Source organism: Amphibalanus amphitrite, unplaced genomic scaffold (assembly GCF_019059575.1).
Source record: "Amphibalanus amphitrite isolate SeventyFive unplaced genomic scaffold, NRLGWU_Aamphi_draft 000123F_arrow, whole genome shotgun sequence".
NCBI lineage: Eukaryota > Metazoa > Arthropoda > Thecostraca > Balanomorpha > Balanidae > Amphibalanus > Amphibalanus amphitrite.
The window spans coordinates 776,737-794,048 of NW_024881618.1; the positions used below are offsets into that span (position 1 = coordinate 776,737).

General features: G+C 52.5%; 2 protein-coding genes across 2 annotated transcripts; both read left to right on the forward strand.

The window, feature by feature from the left end:
- The first annotated feature begins 4,794 nt into the window (after window positions 1-4,794).
- On the forward strand, window positions 4,795-8,112 carry LOC122381616. The gene is made up of 2 exons (XM_043366011.1): window positions 4,795-6,266; window positions 6,621-8,112. The coding sequence occupies exon 1, from the start codon at window positions 4,930-4,932 to the stop codon at window positions 5,323-5,325; it is 396 nt and encodes a 131-aa protein (XP_043221946.1). The 5' UTR covers window positions 4,795-4,929; the 3' UTR covers window positions 5,326-6,266; window positions 6,621-8,112.
- Window positions 8,113-9,400: 1,288 nt separating this feature from the next.
- LOC122381618 (P2X purinoceptor 7-like) lies at window positions 9,401-10,713 on the forward strand. The gene is made up of 2 exons (XM_043366012.1): window positions 9,401-9,743; window positions 10,555-10,713. Exons 1-2 carry the CDS (start codon window positions 9,619-9,621, stop codon window positions 10,673-10,675), a joined length of 246 nt encoding a protein of 81 aa, XP_043221947.1. The 5' UTR covers window positions 9,401-9,618; the 3' UTR covers window positions 10,676-10,713.
- Window positions 10,714-17,312: the final 6,599 nt, after the last annotated feature.

Sequence of the window (17,312 nt, forward strand, 5' to 3'; positions counted from 1 at the left end):
AACTCTGCTACCCGACATGGCCATAGGTCTGAGGCAGCCGCCCTAGAAATGTATAGAGCACTGGCAGTGACGGAGGATAGTCACCACCTGCTGCGATGCGGACTGATTGTGCCTCCCAGCTGCCCATGGCTTGGCTGCTACTCTGACGGGATCCTTATGAAAGATGGGTGGCCTGTTGAGCTTGTAGAAGTCAAAAGTCCTTTTTGTGGTGAGAAGCTCTCAGCGCATGAGATCCTCTAATCATAAGCTGTGGACTCCCTGCTATATAGCCAGGACGGTGAGTGCCAGCTGAAAAGGCGGCACCGCTACTCTTCACAGGTTCAGCTTAATATGGCTATATTGGCTGTTGAGCTGTGTGACCTGGTCATCTATGGAAAGGATAGTATCGCAGTGCTGGGTGTTCCTCGCGAGCAGCTGTATGTACAATGACACCCTCATTCGGTCCCTGCACAGAACTTATTTGGCAATGGTGCTATGATGCTCCCTGGCCAGCTATCTTCGGCCCGGGAGCTGGCGAAGAAGCTATCCCTAAAAGCAAAAAAGCGTCGGAATGACAGATGCCACAATTTTGCAACTTCATTACCCGCCCCACCGCGCAGCCATCAATTGTCCAACCACAACTACCCACCATTTGGTTTAGGCTGAATTGGGCCCGCAAATGTAGGTGTCGGACACTCGACCAAGACGTGTCGAACCGAAAGACGGTCACCATAACTCGCACAAACAGACCTAGAACCAACACCAATAAGGTATACATTGGGTCTGAGACATGTCAGTAAGAATGAGAAGTACTGGCGAGCGGTGCACAGGACAAGAACGGAGGAATCACGACCGAGGTAACTGAAAGAACTGCAGAGACTGCATGTTTCGCTAAATGGTATCTCATCAGCGCTCGATGAATGCAGCTCGCGTCAGACGGCCGCCTGACAACCCACAGCCTGCGCATCGGCTCCGCAACAGCCGTGGCCGTGGCCGGCATCTCTGAGAGCGTCATCCGCATCTCCGGCATTCACATCAAACGTGACAATTTCTGACGGCACGAGTGCGGTGCAGAGTGCAGTATTCAGCCAGTTGCACTCGGCCAGAGAGCAGGTTCCAAGCAAGATTCTGTGCAGGATCCTGGTAACAATTTTACATAATCTCTTGTAACAATTTCTTACATAATCCTGCAAGAATAGTCCTGCATGACAGTCATCCAGGATAGCTTCACTATGGGGCTGAAGCTTTTGACCTCTCAATGGAGCTTCCCCCTTAAATAACCACTGATATGGGACTGTAACGAAGAGACTCGGACTTCATGGTGCGTGGTATAACTAGCAATGGAAGCAGAGTGTGGGTTACTTCCGTCAAACGGACTGTGAAAGCGGTGAGCTTAAGGAGTCTCCTCTTAACTGTGTCACAGAGCTAAAAAAAAAAAACTGGTATGAAGGTGGTAGCCAGTGTCTGTGGCATGGGCGCTACCGATCAGCAGGCATACAGGATGCTGGGTGTGGCAGACGGGAGCCACAGCTTTCTGCGCGACGGTGTGCGGGTGGTGACTACCTTAGACGTGACACACCTGCTCAAGTGTCTAAGGAACACGATGCTCACTAATAACATTGCGATGAACAGTAAAACGGCAAAATGGAGCAACATCGAGGCTCTCTTCGAAGCCAACCGCGACAGATCCCTGACAACTGTGCTGAAACTGAAATCGGTGCATCTGCGGCGCTGAAGAAGATGTCAGTCATCATTGGACCTCAGGTGCTACCTACCTGGCCGCTCAACTCCTTGCTTGTTGTGAACCGGAGCTCCAGTCCGTCTTAATCCGAGAGGACTCCACGATTTCTGATAAGAGTGAGGCGGAGATCCTGACTGCCATGAAGCGGCTAGTCGTGATAACCCACGGAAAAATTTAGTGATTTTTGGAAAATCTAGGCAATTTTTTTTAATTTTGAGATTTTTCGAAAAATCCCTAGATCTATTGATTTTTCCCGGGTCAATCGAGGTCATATATGATGACGTCATCATTAATGACGTCATCAGTGCTTAACATCAACCACCCTTCCTATACAGTGTTCCTATACAACTAACCGGATGTTGCGCGTTAGTAAACCGGAAGCTGCGTTCTGCGCATGCTTTCTGGAAGCTTCGGCAGGCGAGGTTTTATAAGGGGTTGCAGCAGAGCGGCGTCCTCTTTCGGCTCCGAAACATCCGCGAGGTACGTGCTCCCTGTCGTGTCTTGCTGTATAGTGCTTGCTGTCTGTGTGCGTGTGTTGTTTCGTCAGTATCTCTGTTGTTTGTGCTCCGATTTTGTTGATAAAAAAAACAGAATGTAGCTGAAAAAAATTGTCTGTGCTTCTGTGTCTTTTCCGTGTTTGAGTTTTGTGAGTGGGTTGCGTGAGTGAGTTCTGAGTTTTGTCTTGTGTTTTGTGTGGTGTATCACTATGTCTGAAAACTCGCCCCGAGCCCCTATCTTGGATATGGAGAGCTCCGAGCTAGGGAGCGCTGCTGGAGAGATGACCCCGGACTTTGATCCAAACAAACCGTCGACGTCAGGGCTCCCTCCGCCGGAGACCCGCCCGTCCTCTGATAGCGAGTCTGACGACGATGTCCCAGAATATGATATCCCACGAGCGCTGGGACCACCAAGTGACCACCAGCTTAAAGAAAAATACGATTGGTTCGTCTATGATGACATCTTTGCCGACCCATCTTTTGACATCCAGGCCGCTGAGTCGAGTGAGTCCGGCACCGAGTCGGATAGTGAGGCCAGTCCAACGAAAAAGGTGCCTCGTACTGAGTCGAGTGAGTCCGGCACCGAGTCGGATGGTGAGGCCAGTCCAACGAAAAAGGTGCGTCGTGCGGTTGTGCGCCGAACTCCCTCTCGCGCACCTCCCAGTCAGGACGGGGCGGGGGAACTGATTGACTGGGTGCCCCCGTCCGGGTGGGCGATCAAACGAGGCTTCCTGTGGTGCCCGAAGGCGTGCCGGATGATCACGAGGCGCGCTCTGGTACTGCACGTGCGGTGGTGTCACAGCTGCCCCCTAAAGGTGGAGCGCAACGGGCTTGCCGACATTCAAACTTGGTGTGCGCCAAACGCCGAGGAGTCAGTAACTTGCTCCTGCGAGGCGAGCATTTATCGAACAGAAAAGTACGGGGTCCGCACAGCGACACATCAAAAAAGCAAAAGCTCACAAAGGTCATGACGTCACAACAAAGATAAAAAGTCATGAACACCATTTTCATGACAGTCTCAACCTCGAAGCGCGCCGCGAAGGCTACTGGGCTACCTCGAGTAGTGCCCAAGGGAGCCGCCGACGAACACGCCGACGAGTGCGAAAGCGAGGCGTCGGCGCCATCGACGCCGTCCCGGTCGGCTCCCACCGCTCGTGGCGACCCTCCGGGCGATGACGATCTTGACGATCTTGGCGACCCAAGCGGCGGTGCCGCCCCCAGCGATGAGGGGCGGGGACCTCAGAGGAGCAAAGTGCCTCGCGTCGCCACCTCCAAAGCGACAACAAAAAAGTACTCGAGTCATGCGGAACGGGTCCTGGCCCGCACCGTATCGCGCATAGGACCTTACAGCCGCCACATGACGGCAGAAATCATGTCCGAAAACATGCCGGATGCCACTCGGCGTAATTACATGTACCACTTGCGAACTCTTCTCATGCGCGCGGGCCTCTTGTTCAAAAACGACGGACTTGAGGCCTTCGACTTCAGGCACCTCCTAGGTTCGCCTCAGAACGTCGAAAAGGTCAGGAACGTCCTGGGAACGGTGTTCAAACGCCACACGTCGACCGGGTACCTGATGCTAAACGCAATCAAACATGTCCTGGCCATCATCCCGCGTCGGGTCTTCTTCCTGGGGGACGACCTAGCGATGCAATGGACGAACCTGGTTCCAGGTTCCAGGTTCCAGGTGGAACCAGGTTCGTCCGTCCGCTCACTTGCACAGCGTTTGAGCTATATTGAAGACGGTGATATCGGACAGCAAAGTCGTCGAGTGGCAGGACTAGTGCTCGGCAAAGCCAGAGGAGTTGGAGATGCAGTTCAGGGAGATGCAGGAGCTTGCAGCTATGGCCGCCAAGTTCAGCGTGGGCTCCATCAAGGACATAAAGCCGGAGGAGTTCATCGGCTTCGGGATGAAAGACTCTCACGTCTATCGGGAGATGTTCATGGAGGCCACGAAGACGATGGACGCCAACAGCCGGACCTGGGTCATCATCTTGGCAACCACCGTCAAGAACCGGGAGAGGATCCTGGTGGAGCTGAACACCAAGTTCCTGACGGCCCCGTGGCGGAACACCGTCCAGAACTTCTTCATGACGAAGACGGTGACCAAGAACAGCGACAACGTCGGGCCGGAGAAGCTGATGCCCGTCGTCAGCATCCCGGCCTACATCCCCCCCATAACGGCCCTGGTGTGGAAGCAGATGAAGGTGCCGACCGAGAGGACGTACGAGAACTTCGTCCGGAACCAGTGGGTGGCCCAGCTGTACGTCTTGGACGACGTCCTCGCAGACCAGAGGAGGTTCGAGGAGGACCTCTGGGAGAACCAGATCACCAAGGGGGGCAGGACGTACGAGAGGGGCTTCCAGGAGAAGTACTGGCTGACCAAGTCGAAGGACCGGTACCCCCTCCTGATGTGGAACATGACCAGGTACCTGCCCAACAAGGAGGACCCGTACACCAAGGTCGACATCGAAGCCTGGCTGAAGCTGACGGGGGAAGACCAGGCGGGGGAGGACTAGGCCCTGACCCCCCCCGCGATGATGGAGACGATCCCGATGAAGAGGGAGGTCGAGAGCAGGGCCAACATCAGGGCCACGGAGGGGCAGGTCCTGGAGCACCTGGTGATGCTGGTGTCGCAGACGTCGACAGCGACGACGACAGCGACGTGCCCGGGGGGGGGAGGTGAGCACCGAGTGCCCGTCCGACGAGGAGATGCAGGCCGAGGAGAGGACCGAGGCCACGGTGCTCACGAAGGTGACGGAGCAGAGGGCGGAGAAGGGCACGATAGTGTACATCGACGCCAGGGCGGACGTCCTCTCCGAAGCCGAGGCGGAGTTGGAGGGCTTCAAGAGGAATTTGGCCATCGTGAGGGAGAAGGCCAAGGGGGCCGAGAGCCTGACCCCCATCCCGTTCAACAACGAGTCGATGATCGAGATCAGCTCCCCCATCGCCGACAAGAGCTGGATGGGCAAGGTGAACCCGATGGAGACCTCGAACGAGGTGTCCCTGGTGAGCGAGGAGGGGGCGGAGGGGGGCCTCGGGCTTGGCCAAGAACCTCCACTCGACCCCGGCGAGCTCCCAGTGGACGGTCGCGAGCACCAACACTAACGAGTCCAACCCCTCCAGCCAGGCAACGGACCCGACCTGGGACGCCTGCCTCACCCGGCCGGGTCCGAGCTGACGGTAGCCAGCACCGGCTCGGCCGGGTCATGGATGAGAGATTACCATGGATGAGAGAGAGTAGAGGTAGTCTGCATACACGACGTGCCGCACCTCATCAAGTGTCTGAGGAACACCCTCATGAAGCATGACATCCTCGTAGATGACAAGAGGGCCTCTTGGTCTCACGTGACCGAGTTCTTCGAAAAGGACTCTCAAAGGACGCTGAGAAGCGCTCCGAAGCTCACCCGGAAACACGTCGCTCCCAACAACTTTCAGAAAATGAAAGTTCGGTACGCCGCCCAAGTGCTCAGCCGCTCCGTAGCTGTTGGCATCTCGCTGTACAGCGCATGCGGTAAAAGGCGGTTCCTGACTGTAAACTTTAGTAGGCCAAACTCAAAACTAAAATAATTGGTGACTGGAATTAGCTCGTTAAATCAAACACCACTGAAATATTGTGAAACTTACCATATTTTCATAGACTTAATGCTCCGTTATTTAATGTCCACCGAAGCACATACTCACCTAACGGTCATTTGGCAATGGACTGGTTGCCTGTCAGTATAACAGGTGAATATTTAATTATTCTTAGTAACTATTTTTCGAATACTTCCGTCGTGAAGTGATTATAACATTTATGCTGGTAATATAGTTATTATTATGTGTTGGCAGGCATGTTGGGGAGTGGGACCGGATCGGAGACCAGGACTGCTGATCCTGAGGACACGGCGGTATTCCTACAGCGCCTCAACGACACTTTTGATGTGCTCAACTCCAGCACCTTCAAAGCTGCTAACCCGATGAAGGAAGCCATCAGTGGGAGAAACATCGAGGACAGGAGACGCTTCCTCCAAGATACATCCGCGTGGCTCGGAAGCTGGAATGTGCAGGTAAAGACTGACGTTCGGCGCGATGTTCGGCTCCGCATTGTCAATAACATTTATTCACAGCACACGTCTTCCAATTCGTAACATTTTTATTCGCGTGTCTGCTTCATAAGTCCTCGAACGAGATCAAAGACAGCTATTTTAGGTACATCTTGAGATCAAAGACCTGCTGATGTGACACCGTCGTTTCGAAATTTTCACAATTTTCGCCAAATCAGTTTTACTGCATGGATTTTGATAAGTCGTTTTGTTAGGATTTTATCGCCTTGATTATGAGGCCGTATTGAACCGTTATTATCATAAGTGGTTTGTATGCAGTAACTTTTTTATTGTAATTGTGATCATTTGTGCCTTCAGGTACCGTCGGTGCGTGGTCTGCAGCTCACCATCGCTGGCGTTCTATCGCTGTGGGACACCTATGGTGGACGGGTCCTGCAGTTCATGCTGACTCGGCGCCTCAACCAGGATGCCTGTGAGAATCTCTTCTCAGTCATTCGGTCGAGAAATGGACAAAATGATCTGCCGAGTGCCGGATGCCAGTAAGTTTCGAATGGCCCTCCGTAAGACGGTGGCAACGAACATTCTTGCGCCACCGACCGCGAACTGCGAGCCAGATGGCGACACGCTCCTCACCGTTGTGACGTCAGTGTCCCGCAGGGTGAGGTGCAACCTCACGCAAGTGAAAGTGTCCTTAGCGAACTCCGAGCCAGTTGACGTTTCACTTGCACCGATCGATGCTACGATGTCGAACATTTTGACGTACGTCGGCGGCTGGGTGTTGCGACGTGGTGCGGAGAAACATGCCTGTGTTCAGTGCTCTGCTGTGCTCGCAAAACCCGATCCTTTGGTGTGTTTTGAACGGGAGATGATGTGTGGACTGAAAAGCTTTACCGGTGCATCAGAAGTAGACGCCGGAAGCCTGGTAAAGCCCACACAGGGCTTTTACGAGATTGTCTCGTACGCTTACCGCGCTACCCAAGTCCTGTGGCCGGCTCTATTCACAAAGTCGGGAATGCTGTCGGTAATCTTAAACCGTGTCATGACTTCGCAGCCGGCGCTAGATCTATTGGCCTTGCTGTGCGATAAGAATGCATTGGTTTTCATGATCACCCTTTTCATTCGCCTGAACCTGTACAGGCTCTGCGAACAGGGATCCTCTGGGCGAGCGCCTGCGCAGAAACAAAACAGGAAGCTGCTCAAAGTCACATCTCGAGCGTAGTCAGATAGTGGGGTGACGAGCAGGGCTGTGCCATCCTTTTCAATGATCTCATTTTCATTTCACTAGGCTGAACAGTCGCTCTTGCAGTGATGGTTGTGCAAGCTCGATGTCGAAAGTTTTTTTGCATGTGTCTAAATGTGTGTATACTATATAGCGTGACGGCAGGCTGACACGTGTGCGCGCGCGTGTATGCTTGTGTATATGTAGATGCGAGTGTACTGAGGGTGTCGCTGGCGGTTCGACCTCCGCTGTCAGTCCCCACGTGTGTGGTGTGTCATGGGATGATTTCTGACGTCATCGGTCGGGGTGCGGCGTCTTGGGCTGATGTGCGGCGTAATGGGGTGATGCGCGCTGCTGTCGAGAGTCGCCGTGTGCGGGCGAGATGACAGTGATTAGAGATGAAACGGGAGCCAGCCGCTCCCGTTTCCCTGTGCTGCACCGCTCCCGTGTTGCTGGGCTGCACTGCGGCGCCTCGCGGCTCCAGTGGCTGTATTCGGGACTCCGCCAGGCCCCAGCGACGGTCTCGCGAACCATCTGCAACCGAGTGGCACGATCGTGGACCGGTATGGACTCCACACTGGATCGGGCGTCCGCCGTCCTGCGCGTGGGCTGAGCTCGGGCCGTTTGTGTCTGTGTGTGGGTGCGTGAGGCGCGCTCTCCGCGGACGGAGAGACGAATCTCGTGTCCAAATGACTGGGCTGACTGGCGTATCGTAAGTGTATTATCGTCAAAGGATACAATGAACAAACTAATTGATCAATGATCATGATCAATCACTGAACGTCTTTTCGGGCTTTCTGTGCCCACTGCAGATTTTGAGTGGCGGGTGAGGGGGAGCATGCAAGCCAAGCCCATCCAATTCCTCTTCCGACTCCCGTCCGTATTATACTGGGACTTGGTTTGTAAATGATCAGAAAACAGATATGGGCATCACTTGTGCCATGTTGTAACATTTTTCAACCCAAAACGCCTAAAAATATTCGCGGAACATATCCCCGTCATTACGCTTTACACTGCGGCCCACCGCGCGTCGTGGCTAGGTTTAGTTCATCTGTTGGCCGCTAGGTGGCCGCGCTGGTCGCTGACATCAAAGGGGCCGACGCCGAGACTCGCATCCATATATCTCTCATCCATGGCCAGGCTCTCCAGCGGCCGCCAGCCAGCCGCCAGCCAGCCCAGCCAGCCCAGCCGCCAGCCAGCCCAGCTGGTGCTGCTGTGGGAGGTTAGTAGTGCATATAGGTACTTGTATCTGTCCACTGTAATCTATATAGCGCATCATCGAATGTGTAGAAGGTGATGTAAGCTATTGATGATATCTTGACAGTCGTTATTTCTTCCAGCTCTTTTGCGAACTTTGAGAGCGAGAGTTACAAGTGCAAGTGGGCTGACGGCGATGGCTTTCAATTACTATGCGAGCACCTCACCTAATGCACTGAATACTCATGACTGATAGAGATCGGTACCAGGCATACTTTAAGCCTGGAACACAGCTTTCAAGTATTGAAGACGCGTCATTTTACCTCAGGTTTGAAACCATGGCATATGCTCTGTTCCGAACACGCAGCAGCATAAATTATTGGAAGCAGATAATTGCCATGAATTCTAATGCTAGGTGCGCCGTGCAGACGCGTTTTGCATGCTTGAAAGCTGTGTTTCAGCATGACATGGGCACTATTCTGTGACAGGGTAGTCGATGAGTAATAACAGGCTGCGTTTATTTCACCCCCAGGTGCTCATTGATGCCGACGGCGGCAGAGTCGGTTTGATGCGGCAACCAGCGTTGCACAACGCTGCTGGAGGTGAATCGTATTATTAACGTGTTATTGTTATTTTTATATTCGACTGCAAAGGAATAATTTTCAATACCAACAAGTAGTGTAAGCGATCCTATGTGGCTTGACTATCCAATGAACTGGAATCGATTTTGACAGCGTGCGCCTGATTATCTACTCTTAACTGTAATAAGAGATTCCTTACTCTCATTTGATACATTAATAACTATTGGCTGCCAAGAAATGTTTTAATGCTCGGACACGGACACTGTTTCGGAAAGCTGTCAACGGATGCGTGGTCTGTGATGATTAAACAAATCATACTTTCTCACAGGAGTTCCACGTCGTCGTCAACGACCCAGTTATGCTGGAGCTTGGCCGGCTCCAGCATAATGAGCGCTGGGGCGAGCCGGCTCCAGCTGCCGGCGACGTGGAGCTCCTCCACAAGCAGCTCCGGTACCAGGCGTACCGGCAGTACGCTTTGTGGTGGTAAGTGATGGCACCATTATATATAACTACTGAGGTTGCATTCGAACATTCGATTTGTTTTTGTCTGGTATATCTGCAATTGATTGTTTTGTGCATGACATTTGAAGCAATTATGCGGTAGTTTCATTTCGTCCTGCCGTCTATCATGGCAATTACTATGAGCTAACCACAACCAATTGTAATGTAGGTACGTTTGATATGATATTCATACACTAAAATACAGATTTACACCTTGTACATAGTGTAGGAGGGCTCCTTCTCCTGTGCCGCCGCCTATTGCTCGGGCTATATGTAGGCAATGAATGAACTGCCGCCAATGAATGGACTGCCGCTCCGAGACCGACTGAGTCAGAGTCGGAAGTGGAACTCTGCCGCTGCGAGCGCCCGCGGCTACAGCTCACGCGCCGTGGGCTATTTGCCGTGCTCTGCGGCGACGGCTGTGGCAGTGATGGCGGCTGCTGATTGGCTGGCGCTGCGACGCCAGGGCAGCCGCCGATTGGGTTTTCTCCTGGAACCTTCTCGGACGAAAGGTCGTCTGAAGGTCATTGTCATTGACGGGGGATTCGGTCTGGAGCGGGGGGCTACGCTGGGAATTGAGACTTGAACTGGACTTTGACTTTGGTTTCGAACTGGTCTTGCTTGCCAATACAATGTGACTAATGTTTTGCATAAAATCTATCACGGCCATGTCTACAATAGTATATCTCAATTCATCGCGTAAATGTGCGCGCCTAACCAGTAGACGGTAAGCGAAGTGTTCGTGCCGGCGCATGTGTTCAGGCATAAACATACAAACTGTTCTCGTTTCCAGGTGGGGCACGCTGGGCCGGTCCCAGCGCCGGGTGATTCCCGCCTGCGTGGTCTGCGCCGTTCGGCGCGCCCACCCCAGCCCGCAGGGCTTCTACGTGGGGTTCAATGCCATCCCGATGTAAGTCTAGTCCATAGTCCATTGTGGCTGTGAATTGTGATTTTGTAATCCAGAGGAAACGTTTCGTGTCGTGTTAGGCCGACTACTTTACGAGTTATCTCAGGAGCTCTCATCATTCCATATCAATGTGATACCGAATATCTTACGAGTTGTCTCACTAGTCAGCACAGTTGGTTACTATGCGTCGACCACGCGTCGGATACAAGCTGCGTTACTCATGTCGCTGCAAACATTGTGCCTGTGAATTGTCTCCCGGAGACAATTCACAACGCCCTCTCCCGGAGAGGGCGCTCCAGAAGTGGAGTCCCACACCGAGGCTGAGAGCAGCGACTCCCTGGATTCGCTTCATCGGGACGCCTTTTTCCCGAGTCCCTGTACTCTCAGCGACTCCCCCCTGGATTCAAGTCAATTCGACCTTTTCCTGAGTGATTCCAAAAGTGACGAAGATGACTCTCTCTCGCCGCTGATCCGGATGTGACCGGCCTCCTGGCCTACAGACGGCATTCCACACAGGTCGCCGAACGGGTGTACGGACAGCGATTTCGGCACCAGGTAGACAGCACCTCCCAGAGGCAGCTGTTCGCTCGGATTGAGGAGTACATGGCTTCCGCGCTGGAGGAGTCGCCAGCCGCGGAGGAGCTGGTGGAGCCCGACCGGGTCCCCTCCCGACCTGCCACCGAGGACGACGAGTCTAGCGAGGACTAGCGTATCCCAGTGTTCGGCGATGCAGTAGTGTTTGTTTTTTTGTGTTCGACTTGTATGACTGGGGCAAGAAGCACGACACTACACGCAGGCAGATACATGTCACCATATAAAGTTAAAGGGACTACTCCAGGTCCTCAGGGGTTTGAAGTAAGCTAAGTGTTTTAGCTGCTGAGACCGTTAAATCAAGCATTCGCAATCAGAGTACAATAAGTACCCTTTGGTAGATAATGGAATTTTGTTATTTTAATTAAGTTAATTTTCAGAACATTACCGATTTATTTGTTTACCTGTAATGCTGGCAATTTTAGTCAACTATGACTATCCATGACCACTGGTCATGGATAGTCATAGTTGACCAGTTTGCTGCTGAAGAAAACAATAGTTCTAGTAACTGAGTTACAGTCACATTCGTTATCTATGGATTGTATAATTTGACTTGAAATTGAATTTGTGACCGATTGCTATCTTCTCCGGAGGTTGGAACAACAACCCCACGGCCGCACAGTTCACGGCGATGTTCCGCCACCTGCTGCACCGCTGCGGTGTCTTGGCCGGCAGCATCGGGAACGCCGTGGTCCCTGGACCCGACGTCCCTGCTGGCGGTAGGCCACCCGGCCCACCAACGACTGTGAGCAAGCTCAAAGGGAATGAGCGTAAGTTCATTTCAATAGTAGGGCAATATCTACAGTAAATGTAACACGAAATTGGTTTTTCGTTGCAGTGAGCTAGACCACTGGAGAAGACTGCCCCGACGCTGGCCCCCAACTCACCAGCGGCACACAACATCAAGGAGCCGCAGATCCACCGAGACAGTGTCCATTTAGGACACACAGGTGAGTATTCTGTCATGTAGTGGCTTGCAGTGTTTACCTTTGCAGTGTTTACCTTTGCAGTGTTTTAGCGTGCTCGCAAACGCTGTGTTTTAGTACGCAGACATGCTTGTGCAGAATGCGCCGCGCCAGGTTGGCAGGCAGATGTGAAATACAGACTCACGTGGCAGATCGGGGATTGTGATGGTCCTGCAGGGATTACGATAGAACATATTCGTTCAGTCATATGACATACCATGCATGGTCAGTTTGCTGATAATGCACCAAGTGATGTCCCTGCTGCTTTCGACAAAATCAGGATGAGCGTATAGGAGTCTGCCAGAATAGCGTGCCATTGCCTACGATGGGCTCCACGCAGTGAAAGAGTGAAAGGGCTTCCACGGTGACAGCATCTCTGAACACATATGACCAAAATAGAAATCCTGACTGGGAGAAGAAGCTGAGATCCCTAGATCAGGCTGAGAAGTTCGGTGGTAAGGTAACTCTGCTACCCGACATGGTCATAGGTCTGAGGCAGCCGCCCTAGAAATGTATAGAGCACTGGCAGTGACGGAGGAGAGTCACCACCTGCAGCGATGTGGACTGATTGTGCCTCCCAGCTGCCCATGGCTTAGCTGCTACTCTGACGGGATCCTTATGAAAGATGGGTGGCCTGTTGAGCTTGTAGATGTCAAAAGTCCTTTTTGTGGTGAGAAGCTCTCAGCGCATGAGATCCTCTAATCATAAGCTGTGGACTCCCTGCTATATAGCCAGGACGGTGAGTGCCAGCTGAAAAGGCGGCACCGCTACTCTTCACAGGTTCAGCTTAATATGGCTATATTGCCTGTTGAGCTGTGTGACCTGGTCATCTATGGAAAGGATAGTATCGCAGTGCTGGGTGTTCCTCGCGAGCAGCTGTACAATGACACCCTCATTCGGTCCCCGCACAAAACTTATTTGGCAATGGTGCTATGATGCTCCCTGGCCTGGCCAGCTATCTTCGGCCCGGGAGCTGGCGAAGAAGCTATCCCTAAAAAACAAAAAAAAAAAGCGTCGGAAGTACAGATGCCACATTTTTGCAACTACATTACCCGCCCCACCCCGCAGCCATCAATTGTCCAACCACAACTATCCACCATTTGGTTTAGGCTGAATTGGGCCCGCAAATGGAGGTGTCGGACACTCGACCAAGACGTGTCGAACCGAAAGACGGTCACCATTACTCGCACAAACAGACCTGGAACCAACACCAATAAGGTATCCATTGGGTCTGAGACATGTCAGTAAGAATGAGAAGTAGTGGCGAGCGGCACTGCACAGGACAAGAACGGAGGAATCAAGACCGAGGCAACTGAAAGAACTGCAGAGACTGCATGTTTCGCTAAATGGTATCTCATCAGCGCTCGATGAATGCAGCTCGCGTCAGACGGCCGCCTGACAATCCACAGCCTGCGCATCGGCTCTGCAACAGCCGTGGCCGTGGCCGGCGTCTCTGAGAGCGTCATCCGCATCTCCGGCCTGCACATCAAACGTGACAATTTCTGACGGCACGAGTGCAGTGCAGAGTGCAGTATTCAGCCAGTTGCACTCGGCCAGAGAGCAGGTTCCAAGCAAGATTCTGTGCAGGATCCTGGTAACAATTTCTTACATAATCCTCTCGGTAACAATTTCTTGCATAATCCTGCAAGAATAGTCCTGCATGACAGTTATCCAGGATAGCTTCACTATGGGGCTGAAGCTTTTGACCTCTCAATGGAGCTTCCCCCTTAAATAACCACTGATATGGGACTGTAACGAAGAGACTCGGACTTCATGGTGCGTGGTATAACTAGCAATGGAAGCAGAGTGTGGGTTACTTCCGTCAAACGGACTGTGAAAGCGGTGAGCTTAAGAAGTCTCCTTAAGCTCACTGAAACTGAAATCGGTGCATCTGCGGCGCTGAAGAAGATGTCAGTCATCATTGGACCTCAGGTGCTAAATGGTCGCTCAACTCCTTGCTTGTTGTGAACCGGAGCTCCAGTCCGTCTTAATCCGAGAAGACTCCACGATTTCTGATAGAGTGAGGCGGAGATCCGGACTTGTTTGTTTGTTTATTGGGGCTTTAGGGCGCGTCGACTGCAAAGGTCATTTTGCGCCCATAACGTCGCGCTAGTAAAACAAGTGTTTCAAAAGAAGAAACTTTCTAGATATCAAGACTAGAAAGTAGAAGACTTTATAAAAAAGACAGGGTAAAATAAAACAACGCAAAAGCGTCGTAATAGACAACTGACTAGACAAGGAGACTAGAGAGGATTTGGGTCAGGTCGAGTAAATCACTTGGAATTTGACTGCACGGATAAAGGAAAAGATGTTGCCAGATAAAACCCAGGGTGACTCGTCACCCAGCAGGTGGCGGACAGTGGTACCCGGAGCGATGCGGCCGAGGTAGCGCGTCCGGTCTGGTTCTAAAAGTGGACAAGATAAGAGCACGTGAGCGACGGTAAGAGGCGCGGAACAACCGTTGCAAATGGCCTGCTCGTCTCCGCGGAGGAGGTGGCCATGCGTGGCATATGTATGGCCGATTCGGAGCCTGCACAAGATCACCTCGTTGGACCGGTTGTCTTGCAAGCAAGACCTCCATGGCTCCAAAGTCGGCTTCACCTCACGGAGCTTTCCGCCTCCACGTAGGCTCCACTCTGCCTGCCACTCAGAGAGAATGAAAGATCGCACAGCCGAATAAAGGTCACGCGCCGGCAATGGCAGACGTCGAGTGCAGGAGGCTGCGGCCGCGCGCCTCGCGGCCGCATCTGCCAGCTCGTTGCCGTGTATGCCGACGTGGCTGGGAATCCAGCAGAACTGAACAAATTTTCCCGATTGTTCCACTGACTGAAGTCGAGCTAAAATGTCTTGAACGATCGGGTCAACTGGATTAAAACTCCGTAACGCCAAAAGGCTACTTAGGGAGTCCGATAAAATCAAGTAAGAAAGGCCGTCCGACACCTCGATAAAACACAGAGCCTTCTCGATGGCGACTAGCTCAGATGAAAACACCGAGGCAAAAGAAGGTAGAGAGAATGAGCGGGTATCGCGACCTGCGATAAAAGCACATCCCACTCCCTCAGGTGTTTTTGATCCGTCTGTAAAAACGGTGTTAAAACCATCGTACGAGACGATGTGTTGCAAGGCCCTGACTCGCGCCTCACAAGGCAGCAAGTCATCCTTCTTAACTTCGGAGAGTGAGAGATCTACTTGAGGTTTTGCGTGTTTCCAAGGCGGAGAGGACGTACCCCAGCTACGTCGTACGACACGTAAACCTATGTTGGCTGCGGAGAAGAGACCTCTCATGCGCGCTCCAAAGCAGAGCGATTGTCGCGCTCTGTCAAGTCGAGTGTAGTAGGTGGAGAAGACGTACGGATACGTCGGATGCGTCGGGAACTGACGCAGTTTCAGCGCATAGCGCATCCCAAGCATCTGGCGGCGTAGGGATAGAGGCGGCTCGTGCGCCTCAGCAAGAAGGCTGCTGCTGGGCGAGGTGCGGAATGCTCCGGTGGCGACACGGATTGCAGCATGATGGACTGCGTCGAGGACCTTTTTGCTGGATTGGCTCGCTGAATCGTAGACAAAAGAAGCGTAGTCAAGCTTCGACCGAACTATCGATCGGTACAGGAGAAGAAGGGTCCTGCGGTCCGCACCATAAGATGTGCGAGCAACACATTTTAAAACGTTCAGGGATTTAAAACACCGTTCCCGAAGCGTTCTAAAATGTTCCTTATACGTCAAGCGACTGTCAAAATAAATCCCAAGAAACTTCGCCACCGGCCGAGTGGGAATCACCTGTCCGTAGAGCTTGATTCCCAAAGCTAGGTCGTCACAACGTCGGCGGCAAAAGTGCATTGCCACGGTCTTCGCTGTGGAAAAACGAAGACCATTCTTACCGCTCCACCTCTCCAAACGTGTTACGGCGAGCTGCAGCTGTCTAGCCGCGTGTCGAGCGCTTGAAGCAGCAAACCAGATGGCAAAATCGTCGACAAAAAGCGATCTCCCGATGGAAACCGGGAGGTCGTCGACGATGTCATTGATTGCCACCGCGAACAACGCCACACTGAGCACCCCACCCTGGGGAACTCCGTTCTCCTGGGTAAAACTGCTCGAGAAATCACTGCCAACTCGGACTTTAAACCGACGACCCGATAAAAAATTCTTGATAAAGAGGCCCATCCGGCCGCGTATGCCGTACTTATATACTTTGGAAAGTATGCTGTGTCGTAAGACTGTATCATAGGCCGCCTCAATATCAAAGAACAGTGCTCCAAGGTGCTTCTTTTCAGTAAAACAGGTGCGTATCTCGGAATCAAGGGCTAAAATGTGGTCAACAGGGCTGCGGTGCTTTCTAAAACCGCACTGGGCGTTTGTAAAAACACCATGATGTTCCAGAAACCAGCTAAAACGCACATTGACCATCTTCTCCATCAGCTTTGAAAGCGATGATGTGAGAGAGATGGGCCGATAATGGAGAGGGTCATGTCCCGACTTGCCAGCCTTCAAGATAGGAATGATAATGGCTTCCCGCCAGGTCTCAGGGAAGGTGCCAGTCTCCCAAAGCGAATTGAAGGTTGCTAGCAGCGCCTCGAGGGCAACTGTGGGGAGATGACGGAGCATGTCGTTGTGGACAGCATCCGGACCTTCTGAGACGCTGCGCAACGAGCTGATGGCAGACGTGAGCTCAGCCATAGAGAAAGGCTCGTTGTACACCAAATTTTCAGCTGTGCTGAAGTCCACGGCGGCTGGTGCAGGTCGTGAGGACGGCTCTCCTCGGCAGCGCTGATAGAGTGCACGGCCTATCGTCTCTGCGACGTCTGAAGGGTGAGATATGTCCGTGTTGTTCACTCTTAAAACCGGAAGCGGAACAGAGCTGAACCGGCCTTCAATGCGCTTCATGCGTGCCCATATTTGGGTCGTAGGAGTAAAACGGTTTAAGGAACTTACGTAAGTGCGCCATGAAACAGCCTTTGCCTCCTTTAAAACGCGTCGGGCAAAAGCCCGCGCTCTCTTAAAAGCGATGAGGTTCTCAGTAGTACTACTCCGGTCAAACTTTCTAAAAGCGCGCTTCCTGGCACGAATCGCATCTCCGCATTCCTTGGTCCACCA